The sequence below is a fragment of the Cephus cinctus genome, unplaced genomic scaffold (genome assembly GCF_000341935.2).
Source record: "Cephus cinctus unplaced genomic scaffold, Ccin1 Ccin1_scaffold0168, whole genome shotgun sequence".
Classification (NCBI taxonomy): Eukaryota; Metazoa; Arthropoda; class Insecta; order Hymenoptera; family Cephidae; genus Cephus; species Cephus cinctus.
In genome coordinates this window covers 546,753-560,885 of record NW_014332892.1, presented here as the reverse complement: position 1 = coordinate 560,885, position 14,133 = coordinate 546,753, and the positions used below count along the sequence as shown (strand labels likewise).

Sequence of the window (14,133 nt, the reverse complement as noted above, 5' to 3'; positions counted from 1 at the left end):
GGGGGGGGGGGTAGGTTCAAAGAAACCGCAAATACCCTACCACCGAGTAATCACGGTAGACACGTGTTAATTAACCACCTAGCAGTACCTGATCCAGATATCTGCATTTGGAATTAGCGCAGAGTGCGGAACCCTTTGCGAAATTCTATATAATCCAAATTTCAGTACGAATTAAGTTTACGTGGATGCAGTGAAAGTTAAGCAAGCAATCGATAAGATACCAACGAATTGGATATATTACGATTACGTGCTAGGAAGCTAATGACTCAGGTATACGTAATCATCTCGAAACGTTAATTAATTAGATACCGAACATTTGCTAATGAGCGCTTGTGCAATCTTAATTTGATTTTAATAATGAAAAACGTCTTTCCTCTGTATGAAGCAGAGGTTCTTGTCTGTCAGGGTATCCTGAAAAACTCTTAATAAATGTTATAAAAAATCAGCATAGACAGGTAGGATATGTAATTTATATAATTTGTCAAAATTAATTTTTTTTACTATAATTTTTTTCAATCTCCATAAATATGGTTATCGTTACGCAGCCATTGGTTGTGACTTTTTTTTTTTCATTGTATTCAGATAAAAATTATCACTTTGTTCAAAAGATTTATCTCAAAAGAGTAATGTCACTTTCACGTAGACAGGATCGATAGGCAAGTACCTCTTTGTCTAATCAAAGATAACAGCTGACGATGTACCAGTACGCGAGGGACTCCCAAGAATGGATCAAGATAAGGAAGTTATGGAAGAAATAAATTATAACGGAATTACTATATTTTAACAAGCCGAGTAACGATCTTTACAGTTGTCAAGATTGTTAACGGCGGTCGGGCTGCTCTCTGATAGAAAGAAACAGGCTTGCCAAAGATTAAAAAATAAAATAGGAAAATCCGCACCCGAGTACAATTTACAAGTATGTAAAATTTATGAAAAATCAAAGTGCTGCAAACACGTTAATTAATTGTTTACTATCTTCGATTACCCATGGGTCAATTTCAATTTTACAGTTTAGCAAGAAATATATATAATATATGTATGCCGTTATACATACGTCACTGAGTATTTCAAAGGGGCTTAAAGTCTGCCATCGAAAATCTGGGGATTTTCATATTTTCCATGAACTCGATACAGCGAGTATGCAGGGTGTGTCGGGAAATACGAAATATTCTCAATAAATGTGAATGCAGCGATAGAAGAATCGCGATAGACGTTTCATGGGGAAGTAACGTCACGTTTTACAGGCGTATGCGCAGCCACGAGTAATAACGATAAAACCATAGCACCGCGTTCCTCTGGGAAACTTTTCAAGAAAAAGATCCAATTTGCCCAAGAATTGAGATCGAAATGATACTCGTGGTTAAAAGTTGAAAATAACATAGATATGTGAAGATGATCAAAGTGGAGCGAAGAAATGATAATAATTGTACTTAAAAAAAGTTTGTTCGTCCGTAGATCGATTTCAGGGGCCGTGTAAAAAAAAATGTTTGTCTCTTATGACAAACGTATCTCCGATAACTTTTGAGCCACGCGAGCCTCTCGAACTGTATGAGAAATTCGAGAGGTTCGGCAAGACGTGAATTCAAATAAAATTCTACGCCGAGAAGTCGAAATACTCTAGAAGAAAATTGATCGACTTTATTGATCTCCTATCGATATCCGATTAATATGAATTCCAGGTTCTTAATGAAACCGGGAAAGAAATTCAATTTACGATAACCACTCTCGTTCATTGTACATCGTCCAATGTGGTTACGTAGTACAATATATTTCCGCGAGGCTTTAACGTCGAATGGCGCTGTAGGTTTACTGATAAAAAAAATCAAAAGGTCTGTCTACGTCAATGAAAACTACACTAAGGGGTTTAACTTTGTTAACTTTGATCCCGCAACGGCTTTACGTCGACATAGTATCGTTCACTATCTATACCCCCTCAGGCCGAGCCTATCGGGTAAGGTTAGAGAAGGGGAGTTGAGTAGAGTGTAAAAGGGTACGAGGATATTATGGTAAAGTACCATATAGCTACGTATGACGTATATGGCACGTTTAGTAACTTTCACAAGATAACATAATAAGACCACACTGTACATAATACAACGTGTATGGGTGTCGTCCAGCAGTAAAATATTTTCCAGAGGGGCTATCTCCTTATGACTTTTAACGTTAAACAGTCCTCTAGGCGGAATCTGAAACGACTTTACAAGACTGAAATATACGGACGGTGGGGTCTTACATTATATCCCATAAAGTGTCAAGAGTCACGAAGGGATGCCAAAAAGTCGGTGAACCAACCGGAGAGATTTTATATGGTGCCACCTTATGAAAGTCTTATAAGACGCGAGAAATGTTCAGCACCTGGAAAAGATTTGGGCCCCCATTATATGTTTTTTTAGCTTCTCGACAAAAAGTTACGAACTATTCTGGGTTTCGGTTTTGACGTCACATTGACAAATCGCACGTTCAAATTTCCGTATGTGATATTTTAAAGCACTACCTCAATTTCTCGTAGCATATCCAAGGACGATAAGAAGATATGTCATTTTATATTTTCGCGACTTTTTACATGGTGTTTATTACGGTTCACCATAGACAGTGAATTCTAATACGGATCTCAAAATCGCCCTTTACGCGTACAGCTGTTATCTTTGGCCAGTAAACAAATGGCTTTTTCGACAAATGGCTTTTTTCGACGAATAAAGATTTACAAGCAACAGTCCTTCTCCACGCTAAATGAATCGTTCCATCTTGGTAGCTTGTCACTGAACTTTGGTAAAGGGCTGGCTCGACGCAGAACCCTAAGGGTTCTATCTAAGGGTTGATATAGCCCAAGCGATCCACAAGCTGGATTACACGGTGGTTTACTTAGGACCCTGACAATGATTACAAAGACCCTTTAATATTTTTCTCAAATTCTATGACTATCTAATTTTTCACAGACCGTTACCCTAAAATTCGAATTTTTCACCGAAAAACTTCTGTATATACCCCAAAAATTATTATCGGACCGTGTTCACTACTGTGAGCTAGTAAAAATTTTATAAAACAAAAAAATTCGTCTGTACAGAAACATCACTTAAAAATCGATCTGCCAAACGACTATCCGACAACTGTCATGGACTATCCAGTAAAGTCCAATAACATGAGAAAGCACCGCAAAAAAGCTTTCCAATAAGGTCCAATTTAGTTAGAATCCAAGTCTAATTTAGTTGGCCTAGAGGCGAATGGACTTATTTTTAAAATTGTGTACGATAGTCAGATGCATGGATATATATAACAATATATATAGTCAATCGATACTATATATGTAATTAAGTAATTGATACAAAAAGAAAAACTTACCCCGCACTAAGGTCAATATTCCAAGGGGCATCACCAGGATGGCTACCATGAGGTCTGTTATGGCTAGGCTCATCAGGAAGTAGTTGGTCACGTTTTGAAGTCTGCGTTCCCAGGTGATTGCCAAGCAGACCAAAATGTTGCCAGCTGCTGTACCGAATACAAGAACAATGGCGAGCATGGCCCACCAATTGTTAATGCCACCTCCTTCGTCCTCGAGGATCGAGGTGCTCTCGTAATCACTGTCATTGAATATTCTTGTCACTGCCACTTGCACTGTGTAACCCCGGCCACTCGTGACGTCACCGTAATTAAGAAGATCACTTTCGTAATCAGGATCAGTCGGGTTGACTGCTTCCTCAGCCATTGCCGAACAACACAAAGGTTATCTTGACCACTCCACTAACTCCCTTGATCTTCTTGAGACGTGACCACTGCTTTGTTTACTTGTTATTACTTTTTCTTTTCTCAATACACTATTCTTGGAGTATCCTCTAGGGGCGATACACTCAGCCGTAACTCATCTGGAAACAAATAATTTTTTAAAAAATTTCACCTGTTTTTCTGAATTCGTTACTTTAATTAATGAGATTGTATCGTATTTTTTTATAAAAATACAATAATTGTGTATAATGTGTTTTCGGGGGCTAAACATATGTACATGCTAATATATTTTTATACTTCAAGGTCATGGTTGCTACTGTAGACTAAATTGTGCTTCTCATGAATAAATCAGGAACAACACCGAGTAGCGAAAAGGATGAAAATTGAATTTGTACCCGCAGCGAAATTATTCCGGTGCCGCGAAACGCCTCTATTCGTTCATTAATAATTGAATAGCTTCTGATGAAAGAGGCGCAAGCTTATTGAAAAATAAAACACGACTTTTATACTTTCGCGATTCCTGTCGGTGACAATTACTTTTAATAGAATCACCTCACAACAGGACCGCTCCTTCGAGACTGAACGAGAACAACTTTAAGGAGGGACACTCGTGTTCATTTCATCCCCTTTAATTCCGTGAACGTCTTGTGCCAATGAAATTTTCGTTAGGGAGAAAAAAAAATGAAAAATACCCACCAGTGACCTGGGGGAACTTGAAATTCATGGGTACGAAAAATGTGCACAGTAAAAAAATCAAATCGCTATTCAATTCAAAGCCCATATGTCCTAGAGTAGAATTTTGGTAAAGTTTGTCAGTTCAGAGAAAAGTTAAGGAAAATTATTTTCAACGACTCTCAAGCAACTTTCTCAACGCAAATAACTATGAGATATGTAGCAATGTCATTTTACCTTATTTGCACAAAATACGAGAATTTAAAAATAAATCGATTATTTTTTTTATCCAAAAAAATGTACTTGATCCGTATTACATGACGTAGGTATTACAGAAATGGGTATCAATGTAACATCCCTCCTAACGAATACTAAGTGGATCGAATCTCTTCGAGGTAGGGAAAATCCAGGAGTAAATGAATAATTTACGAAACCAGTGAATGGACACCGTTGTTAAAATCACTATATATAGATGCAATTTACGTCAACGCGTCTATTTTCTGGATCCTGTCCATTCATTAGTGGGGTCACCCTAGAAGGGTTGTAAAACGCGAGTGGTTTAAAATTAAAATCAATCAAGGGGGTAGGGAAGAATTTTTTCTACCCTGGTACTATAAACATACCGGGTGTCCTAGAATGTTTGGTTATATTTAACGGACAAATTCCAGATATTAAAAGAATACCAAATATTTCTACAAATATTGGAAAAATGTCTTTCAAGGATATTACATTTTTTTTTAATTTCAAGAATGTGTATCTAATATCAGCTGTCACATATTTTACATTGGTCAAGCCGGTCTACATATCTTGCATATACTATTTGTCCACGTATGCTATACCCGTCCATGTCACACGACGTACAACTACAAAAATCTGCCTCCCAGTGGTCATTGAATTTTTCATGAAATTCTTTGTTTTGCACTTTTCATGGGATTTCTGCGTGTACAGTTTTCCCCGTGTACGACGATCGTAAAGAAGTTACGACGTATCTGCATCGACCGCGTCACGTTTTGCTTGTAAAATACTAGCAGGGTGAACTAACGTTGGTCAAACAACGCGCTCTGTCAACGGTAACCATAGCTACAAAGAAATAAAATAAAAAACAAAGGATTTCGAAGATCTAAAGTCACTAACGACTTTCATACAACGCCCATTAACCTCAAACTTAAACCGCGTTATCATTTGATAAATAAAAAATATGAAAAAGCGGAATCGGGACTCGAACCCGGATATTCTGGTTCCTGAGCAAATGCTTTGACCATCAGTTCCCGCATTTTTCAATGAATCATATATATTTTCGTTCAAGCGTACTTCGGGGACATATATTCAATACAAAGTATACTTCGGGGACATTTGATACTTTGAAGACCGGGCACAAACGACTACACGTTTAACGAATACTTCCAGGACCATAAAGCGATGTTCACACCGAATTTTTTTTTTAAATATTCCCAATAGCCTAGACATTTGAAATTTTGAGAGGGGGTATATGACTATTCTAGGTTACGATAGGTCAGTAATTTCAAAGTCAAACATACCAAGGTTTAGATATTTTTTAGTTTACCTGCACAATTGTCCTTTAATACGTTAAATTCTTGAAAAATGCCAATTACATGATTATTATATGATTGACATGGATGTTTAATTAATTAAATTAGTCAATTAATTATCCAACGTTATCTTTCTACGGAGATGGGGATTTTAAGGAAACGTCCAAACCTATATGAATTGTCGAGATCAATGGTTATCGTATAAAGTGATATTAGATAACGTCACGATATTTTGAATGAAATCGGTAATACTAATGAAGACTATCATTTATTTTATCAGATACCAAGATAGCGTGACTCTCGACGATCAATAAAAACGTGAGGGTGGCCATTGCATAGGTGCAAATGAAATTGAGGGTATTTTTTTATTTAATATGAAATTTTGCTATTTTTTTAAAAAAATTATTTTTTTCCCACATCATACTTGTTTATCGACCTAGCTTAATGTGACTCGTTAATTCAAATCAAATCTGCCGCGCACAGGTTATTCCTACCGTATAATAGCGTATCTCGAATTTACGTATATTGATAACAACGGGTATCAGTGGGGTGGCTGGATTTATTGGAAAACAATACGATGCCCATATACAATGCGGTATTTTATAATTTACGTTTTTGGGCATTTTAAAACTGCTGGCCAACGGTATAGGTAGTAACCTCGTAGTCACAATGCATAAATTTTCACGTATAAGAAATTATTGTATTAATTAATGCTTCTCGAGCGACGTCTTAATTTGTGAAATAAAAAAATAATAAAGTGAAAAATCGTTAAACTCCCGTCTGTTTTTTTGTCGAGCCATTAAATAAAATTCCCCTCGGTTTTTGTCTACTTCTTTAATTCTTATTCTGGTATCCTTCGTCGTGACTAATTAAGCGGTAGTCTTGCTGCACCCGATGCATTTAATAGCAACACCAACCTACCCTCGTATTAGTTATTCCGTTTCAAAAAAAAATAATTATTTTTAAATTACTTACACATGTTAAATAAATTAATAAATTATAGTTCATATAAAAAAATTTTTATAAATAATTTAAAATATTTATACATCGATCCCTTGGCAAAAAAGGAGCATACATTTTTCTATGCAATGAAATGCATTTATTTCTATAGTATAAAAAACTATTTTAATTTTTAATTAAATATTTTTCTATGTATTCAACAATATAAAATAAATATGAAATTGCATTCAACATACATTCACGTTGGCGCCACCACGTTCTTTCAAGCCGGCACAGCATGAGTGCGAAAATTCGCAATTTCTCAGGTGGAACGAGAAAAAAAAATAAATATCACATAAATTTTCACGAACTTCACACGTTGGTACTCGAGCGCGCGCGCATAAATAACGTGACACTGCGATAACAACGGAGATAACGGCAATAATAATAACAGTAAAAGCACTCCCGTAAACCGCGAGTAACGTCAAGCGATTTTCGCGTGGAATTAAACGCGACGAGTGGCGGATGACGTTATACTGACGGTGTGTTCAAACTACTACCCTAGTGGCCCTCATTGCTGGCCCCTTCTTCATCCCTTATTCGCTCCCCTACAGTAGCACCTTGCCGTCCTCTCAATACTCTTACAAGCTGCGCATGCGCGATTTCCAAACCGCCCACCAATTCCCAAACACCTGTCGTACATTCCACCCGACGATCCTCGGTAATTCTTTTCTATTTGTTTCTCTCATTTTTTTTTCTTTTATTTCCTCCTTTATCCCTTCTTTTTCCTCGATTTCATTCATCTCGTCCTTTTCCCACTTCTTACCCTCGAATCCTTTTTACACGGGTTGAGTGACACGATACCACCCGATAACAGGTGTCAGCTCCATTTCAATGAAATTTTATCGAGCGACGTACTTGTCTGCAATTTTTTTTTTTTTCGAATATAATATTCCGAAAATCGGTGTCACATATTTTATATGATTCAATCTCGAGTAGGTTTTTTAAATGTATGTATGAAAAATTAATTTTTTTTAATTTCACATTAATTTTATTGATTCTAAAAATTAATACGTCTTTTTCCGTTTTATCGTTTTTATCGGTGGTTTCGATTATTCCTTCTGGACTGATAATGTCATTCGGGAGATTTCGTGCATATCGATATGCCATTGTGACATATTGACGATCTCGATTTAATTAGTGCTTTAAATAAGAAGGCAATTCTGTAAATGAATGAATATTGTATGCTGGAGAATGGTAAACAATTATATTGTAATTAAATAGGGATCGATATTCAAATACAGGCATGGTGGTATCGGCGCATGCAAGGCTAGTTAACGCGAACGTACCATCCGAAGTTACTTTTTTCCATAGACATCAAATGGACTTGCGCGATCAGTTGTTCTGGCTGAGCTAATCAGCTTCGTATATACGTGTATAAAGCTACAGCTTAATTTAATTAGACATTCATTCCCAGACGTATTTCTATACAAAAACGATTAAGAAAAGTTAAATTAGCTACAAAAATTCATCGGCTCGAGTTACGTTAGAGTTTTGGAGTATGAAAAAAAATTGTGACGTAACTTCTGTTTCGGTGAGATAAAACAAATACTTTTTTTCTTTTTTGAAATAATACTGGTATTTGCGCAATGCATGAAATTTCACGAAAGTTTACAATGTGACCACCCTGTATATAGTACAATAGCCGTAAAAAACATTTTTCATGATATAATGTGACTTTTTTCAAGGATGAATTCTCATATGACCTAGGGTGAAATCGCTGGACCGTGCTGATAAGAAAAATAATTCGATCTTTATAATAAGAATATATATATATATATATATGTTATTTATGTGTCGACGATATCCACGGCCAATTTTGTCAAAATCCCTTAATTTTTTTAATAGCCAACAAAATACTCGGTATAAATTTTTCTACCTGTATTTGTCTTTCGTAAAATTTCGTTTTTTTTCCGCTCTCCGCTGCGAATACCACGTGGCATATTTAAACGTTAGCTAAGTAAGTACTGCTTAATTACAATTAAATTACACCCGTCAACGTTCTCGGTCGCTTTTATTACAAGTGTTAAAGCTTGCCACCCGCTAGACAAACTCAATTATCCGGTGTCTCTTTTGATCGTGATTCCCATAGGGGTTTGCCAGATTAGAAACTTTCAAAGCCCGCCAAGGAATTTGTAAATTACTCGATAGGAATTCATCAAGGTAAATGTAATTCCATGAAATTCCTGACACAACGACTTAAGGGTTGGTTAAAAAAATTGTTGTAAATTAATCCGTTAAATTTTATTTTTTTCATATTAATTAATGAAAAATTATTACTGAGGTGTAATGTTATAACATATATGTATATACATATAAAATCTCCTATTATAATATACAAACTACCATACGTTAAATTCTCAGCAGCGTAACAAGTCTACGGTATGAACAATGTGGCATACATTTACCGGAACTAAGTCCTCCATATTAATGCATCCTCTCGTGCTTCCGTCTCCTTCAAACCATTCTCAAAGTTTACCAAAACTTTTGCTAAGCTCCGGCAAACCGTAACCCGTGCACTTTCCTCGGGTTCTCATTGCATATGTATTATCGCGTTACCAGAATCCATTGCCATAAAATACAAAAAAAAATGAAGGAAAAAATTATTAACGTATAAATACATATAAACACTGGAATGAAAAATAAAAATTTAAAAGAGATCAACGCTGATAGTGAATATCGAAAAGGGACTCAAGGTGAGTAAATGAGAAGAAAAAAAAATTACATGAAAGTAGCCTCAATTACACTTTCTGCAAGAATAATCCAAGTACGTAATGTATATATCTATGTATAAAGAGAGAAAGAGAGAAAAAGGCACAGATTATAATTGCATAAAAAGAATGCACCTTGAACATAGGAAATCTTTTATTATATTTTTCTTTCTCTTAACACATTTCCTCTTCGACCGTTTTGTATTTTTTTTTCTCTATTTTTACCGATATTTCCTGCTTCCTTCATTTTACTCAAACCAATCCTATTTTCAAGTGGACTATTTCAATTTCCAATCTCAAGACAATTCTTTCTACCATTTCAGGACCCGCGATCAACAATCGCCAGAACTATTGAACCGTATCGCTGATAGATCAGCTGCATTGTGTTCCAAGTAAACGAACTGTAGATAATGGACACCCGTTGAATATTCAGGCAATTGTGCACCATGGTGCTACGGTTATACATGGCACAAGTATATACTATATTTTTATAATATAGATCCTATGTATGTACATATAGGGTCTTTGTAGCACGATATTATAACTATAGATAAAATGAAGTGGGAAGAAAATCCGCGAAACGAATTTAGAATTTCTAGCTGGTGAAAATTTTGAGTATCAACTCTAAAGTACTCGTCGCTTCTTGGAATTAACGCATCTCTGGATACATTAACCGTTTTAGTGTTACTGTCAAGTTCAGGTTAGGTTGGATCGGTACCCAGTCGATATCAAATAATCTTATAGTGTCGAGGTACGGGTTTTAGTATAATCCTAAATATCCTTTAAAAAAAACTCCTATTAAATTAATCTGTATTTAAAAATCCGATTAAATTCAACCACCGTATATACAGACGAATTTGTTAAAATTTGACCATTAAATAATTACAAGTGTGTCTGATAAAATTTGAGGGTATCGATGAAATAAGAATTTATCGAACTGATTACGAAGCTATTGGGAAATTCTGAATTGCCCGTTAAAGTTTGCCAATACCGTATTCGCCAGATTTAAGGTAAACTTTTGATTTGAATATGATTGCCGTTTGCAATTTCGAAGAGATTGAAAAAGTATCCGTCACAGATTTTCACCTAGCTGTTGTCACTTTTATGAGAATTTACAAGTTTACTCGTTACACTTCGACCTTGCATGGAACTAGATAAGGTCACTTACGTGACCTGACGTGACCTCATGTCCTGTGCACAAGAAAAGATTTTCAAGCAAATAAATACATTTTTCACGTAACGCACACGTGGACAGTAGACTTAACCTCAAAAGCGTCTCTGCTCGTCACAGCGCTGATAATTCATCATGGTGAGGCATTCTGGGTGAATTTCATAATTTCCGAAAGTACATTAAATATGCATAGAATGCAGTGTCTCACGTAAAGTACAATATGACTTTAACGTACTCCATCATGCAAGCACGATGACGACGAAGGTTGCACGGAGGAAGAAAAAAGAGACTACGTGAAATTTCTCTCGCAAATATTATCAGACATCAAAGGTGTCTAAAATTGGATTTTCATTCAAAAGTGCATCCTTATCATTCTATAAATCCTTTATGCAGCTTAACTACCATAGGGTCGTTATACGTATAATAGGATGCATAGAAAATGTCATTTTGATGACCGACTACAGCTCGATGCCATTACGTAGTCGTCGTTCTACGGCAACGCCAACGTACTCCTAATGAAATAAAGTGCCGCTGCAGTTGCAGCTGGTGCAGTTGCAGGAAGTAACGAGAAAGTCCAAGTAATGTCGTTACACATCTTGCCGCGAAGACGCGACTGTATGACGTAAATACGTATTACGTCCATATATGAATTTACAGTGTATAATTTTTTACCGTACGTTCGTTTCGTCTCGTGCATCTCGGAATAGGAAAGTGCAGCATCCTCCCTGATACTTCAGTCCGGTTCAAAATCTTCTTAGAGGAATTATGAATGGACGTTTCGTCATGGGGGTTATCACTAGAAATATACTGTCAATGAAATAATCATCAAATATACCACATAGACCAGATACTCGTGCACGGACTGTAGATCAATAGAGAATTATGTAAGAAAATGAAGAGAAATATTTTTTATGTGCAATATTCAGTTTGGATGTCATTTTACACAGGAACTTGATAATGCATCTCATAAACTCATGCATCTCGGAGTAGGAAAATGCAGCATCCTGCCTGATACTTCAGTCCAGTTCAAAATCTTCCTTGAGGAATTATGAATGGACGTTGCGTCATGGGGGTTATCACTAGAAATATAATGTCAATGAAATAATCATCCAATATACCACATAGACCAGATACTCGTGCACGGATTGCGGATCAGTAGAGAATTATGTAAGAAAATGAAGAGAAATATTTTTTTTGTGCAATTTTCAGTTTGGATGTCACTTTACACAGAAAATTGATAATGCATTTCGGAGTAGGAAAGTGCAGCATCCTGCTTGATACTTCAATCCGGTTCAAAATCTTCTTAGAGGAATTATGAATGGACATTTCGTCATGGAGGTTGTTACTAGAAATATAGTGTCAATGAAATAATCATCCAATATACCACATACACCAGATACTCGTGTACGGACTGTAGATCAATAGAGAATTATGTAAGAAAATGAAGAGAAATATTTTTTACGTGCAATATTCAGTTTGGATGACATTTTATACAGGAACTTGATAATATGCAGTTTTCATAAAAAATGTGCATGCATACTGTATGGTGGTGCATATGCACTTTTGAATGGAATAAACCAAAAGGAGCAGTTTAAAAAATGTTATTAAAAATTTGGAAAAGGATTAAATTTTTGAAAAATAATTTTCTTTCCTTACTTAATCGCAGCAGTTGAGCTTTTGATATTATTATTTATTTTCTATTATAATCGTGCACTCTTTATCGGTGCATGTACGAAATAGTCCAAAGGCGTGTTTCCAAACACGTTAAACTTTCCTGAAACTGTTTAAATTCCGTTTATCCTGTAAAATCCTGGGAATTCTTTTGCTCCGTCGGGGATTAGCCCAGTGCCTTGGAACGCCAGGATGATGTATCTTGGTGCAAGGATAAATGGCCGTAGTGCCAAAGTTTCATCAAGCGGCGTCAGGTCTGCGTAGCTTACGTGACGTCACGGAGCTATTAATGGCATTAACTGACAGCCTGGGCTCATCCGGTGAATATTTGCAGACTGCAAAGAAACGAGTTCACAGTAAATTTTCAAGGTGCAAAACACATATGAGAATTTGCCAACTGGAAAAATTTGATGAAACGATTCCATTGAGCTCTCTTGAGAACTGTGCGACTGCATGCATATAGCAGCCACGTTGGGTGCGAAGTTATTTAAATTTCACAATAAATAGCGAATCTCATTGAACGGCATAATATATTTTCAGTTTGCCTTTCGGAGTGCTGCAATTTATTTCATGATAGGTATCATTAGAGAAATGCATTCCTTATGATAATGCGCCTGTCGGGAAAGATGAAAACAAAGTATTAAATGTATTTTCGCGAATCGTGAATATCTTATATACTTTTGAATCAACATTGTACTTTGAATAAAATGGTATTTTAACGTAATAATTATTCTATAAATTTGTATAATCTACTTAGAAAATAATAGAATTGCAGTTGAATTCAATATTAATAATATATGCACTTTGACAGAGAAATCGATAAATGCATTCTACCTACTGCACATTTTATAGACTCCCCTATATATATACATGCGTTTACATAGGTAAGTTCTACTTCCTATTGGCAGCTATTCAGCTTCGAATAATCGATGGTGAATAGTCAGACTCAAAATACTTACTGCTTAGACAGCAGTTGACCTCGTTTTCTAGTTTTCTATGTACGTAAGTAACCTCACGTGCACTATCGATCCAAGTAAAGATCCAAGTAAAGATCCTTTATACCGGTTCAATGATATTTTCGTACCGACGATGATTACGAAACAACCAAACACATTTCAGTCAGAGGGATTCCGGCTCTATCAGAACCAAGAGAAGTAAAAAGATAAATAACAAAACTGCCCGAGAGGAAATTTGAAAGTGAAAAGTAAAATAGAAAGCCTATATACATTGTGAATCACGAATCGTGATCAGTAGAGATTACTTTGTTATTAGCAGTCCGATCGAAAATGTTTTTATCAGCTTTTACATGGTTTCAAGAGAGCTTTAACGTGATAGTGAAAAATTACTGTTCAACTCTTTTTTTAATGTTTTTTCAAGGTCACCTTGAATTTTTTGCAACTGAACATATAATTTTTTTACGTCTGTCTGTTAGAGGATTTCAAAACGAATTCGGCACATGTAAGGTCATGAAATTTTTTTCATCCGGTTCGAAAGAAAATTAAAAAACTTTGTATCGCAAGGAGAATCATAGCTACGCCGTTATACGCATCCATTCTGTCGTCTTTAGTCGCCATCAGTGTAGAGGAGAGGCCATAAAGAATGCAAAACAATCTTTTGTTCACCGTCTACGCGAGTGCAT

The 14,133-nt window shown here is 35.9% G+C and overlaps 1 protein-coding gene across 1 annotated transcript in view; it reads right to left on the bottom strand.

Annotated features, from left to right (window-relative positions):
* LOC107264297 (octopamine receptor 2) overlaps nucleotides 1-7,392 on the bottom strand; it is a 41,919-nt gene extending 34,527 nt beyond the window's left edge. The window contains exons 1-2 of the mRNA XM_025081537.1: nucleotides 7,139-7,392; nucleotides 3,340-3,860 (exon numbers count right to left, since the gene is read on the bottom strand). Of these exons, the coding sequence (XP_024937305.1) occupies nucleotides 3,340-3,703 (364 nt within the window). The 5' untranslated portion in view covers nucleotides 3,704-3,860; nucleotides 7,139-7,392. The remainder of the gene's footprint in view (nucleotides 1-3,339; nucleotides 3,861-7,138) is intronic.
* Nucleotides 7,393-14,133: the final 6,741 nt, after the last annotated feature.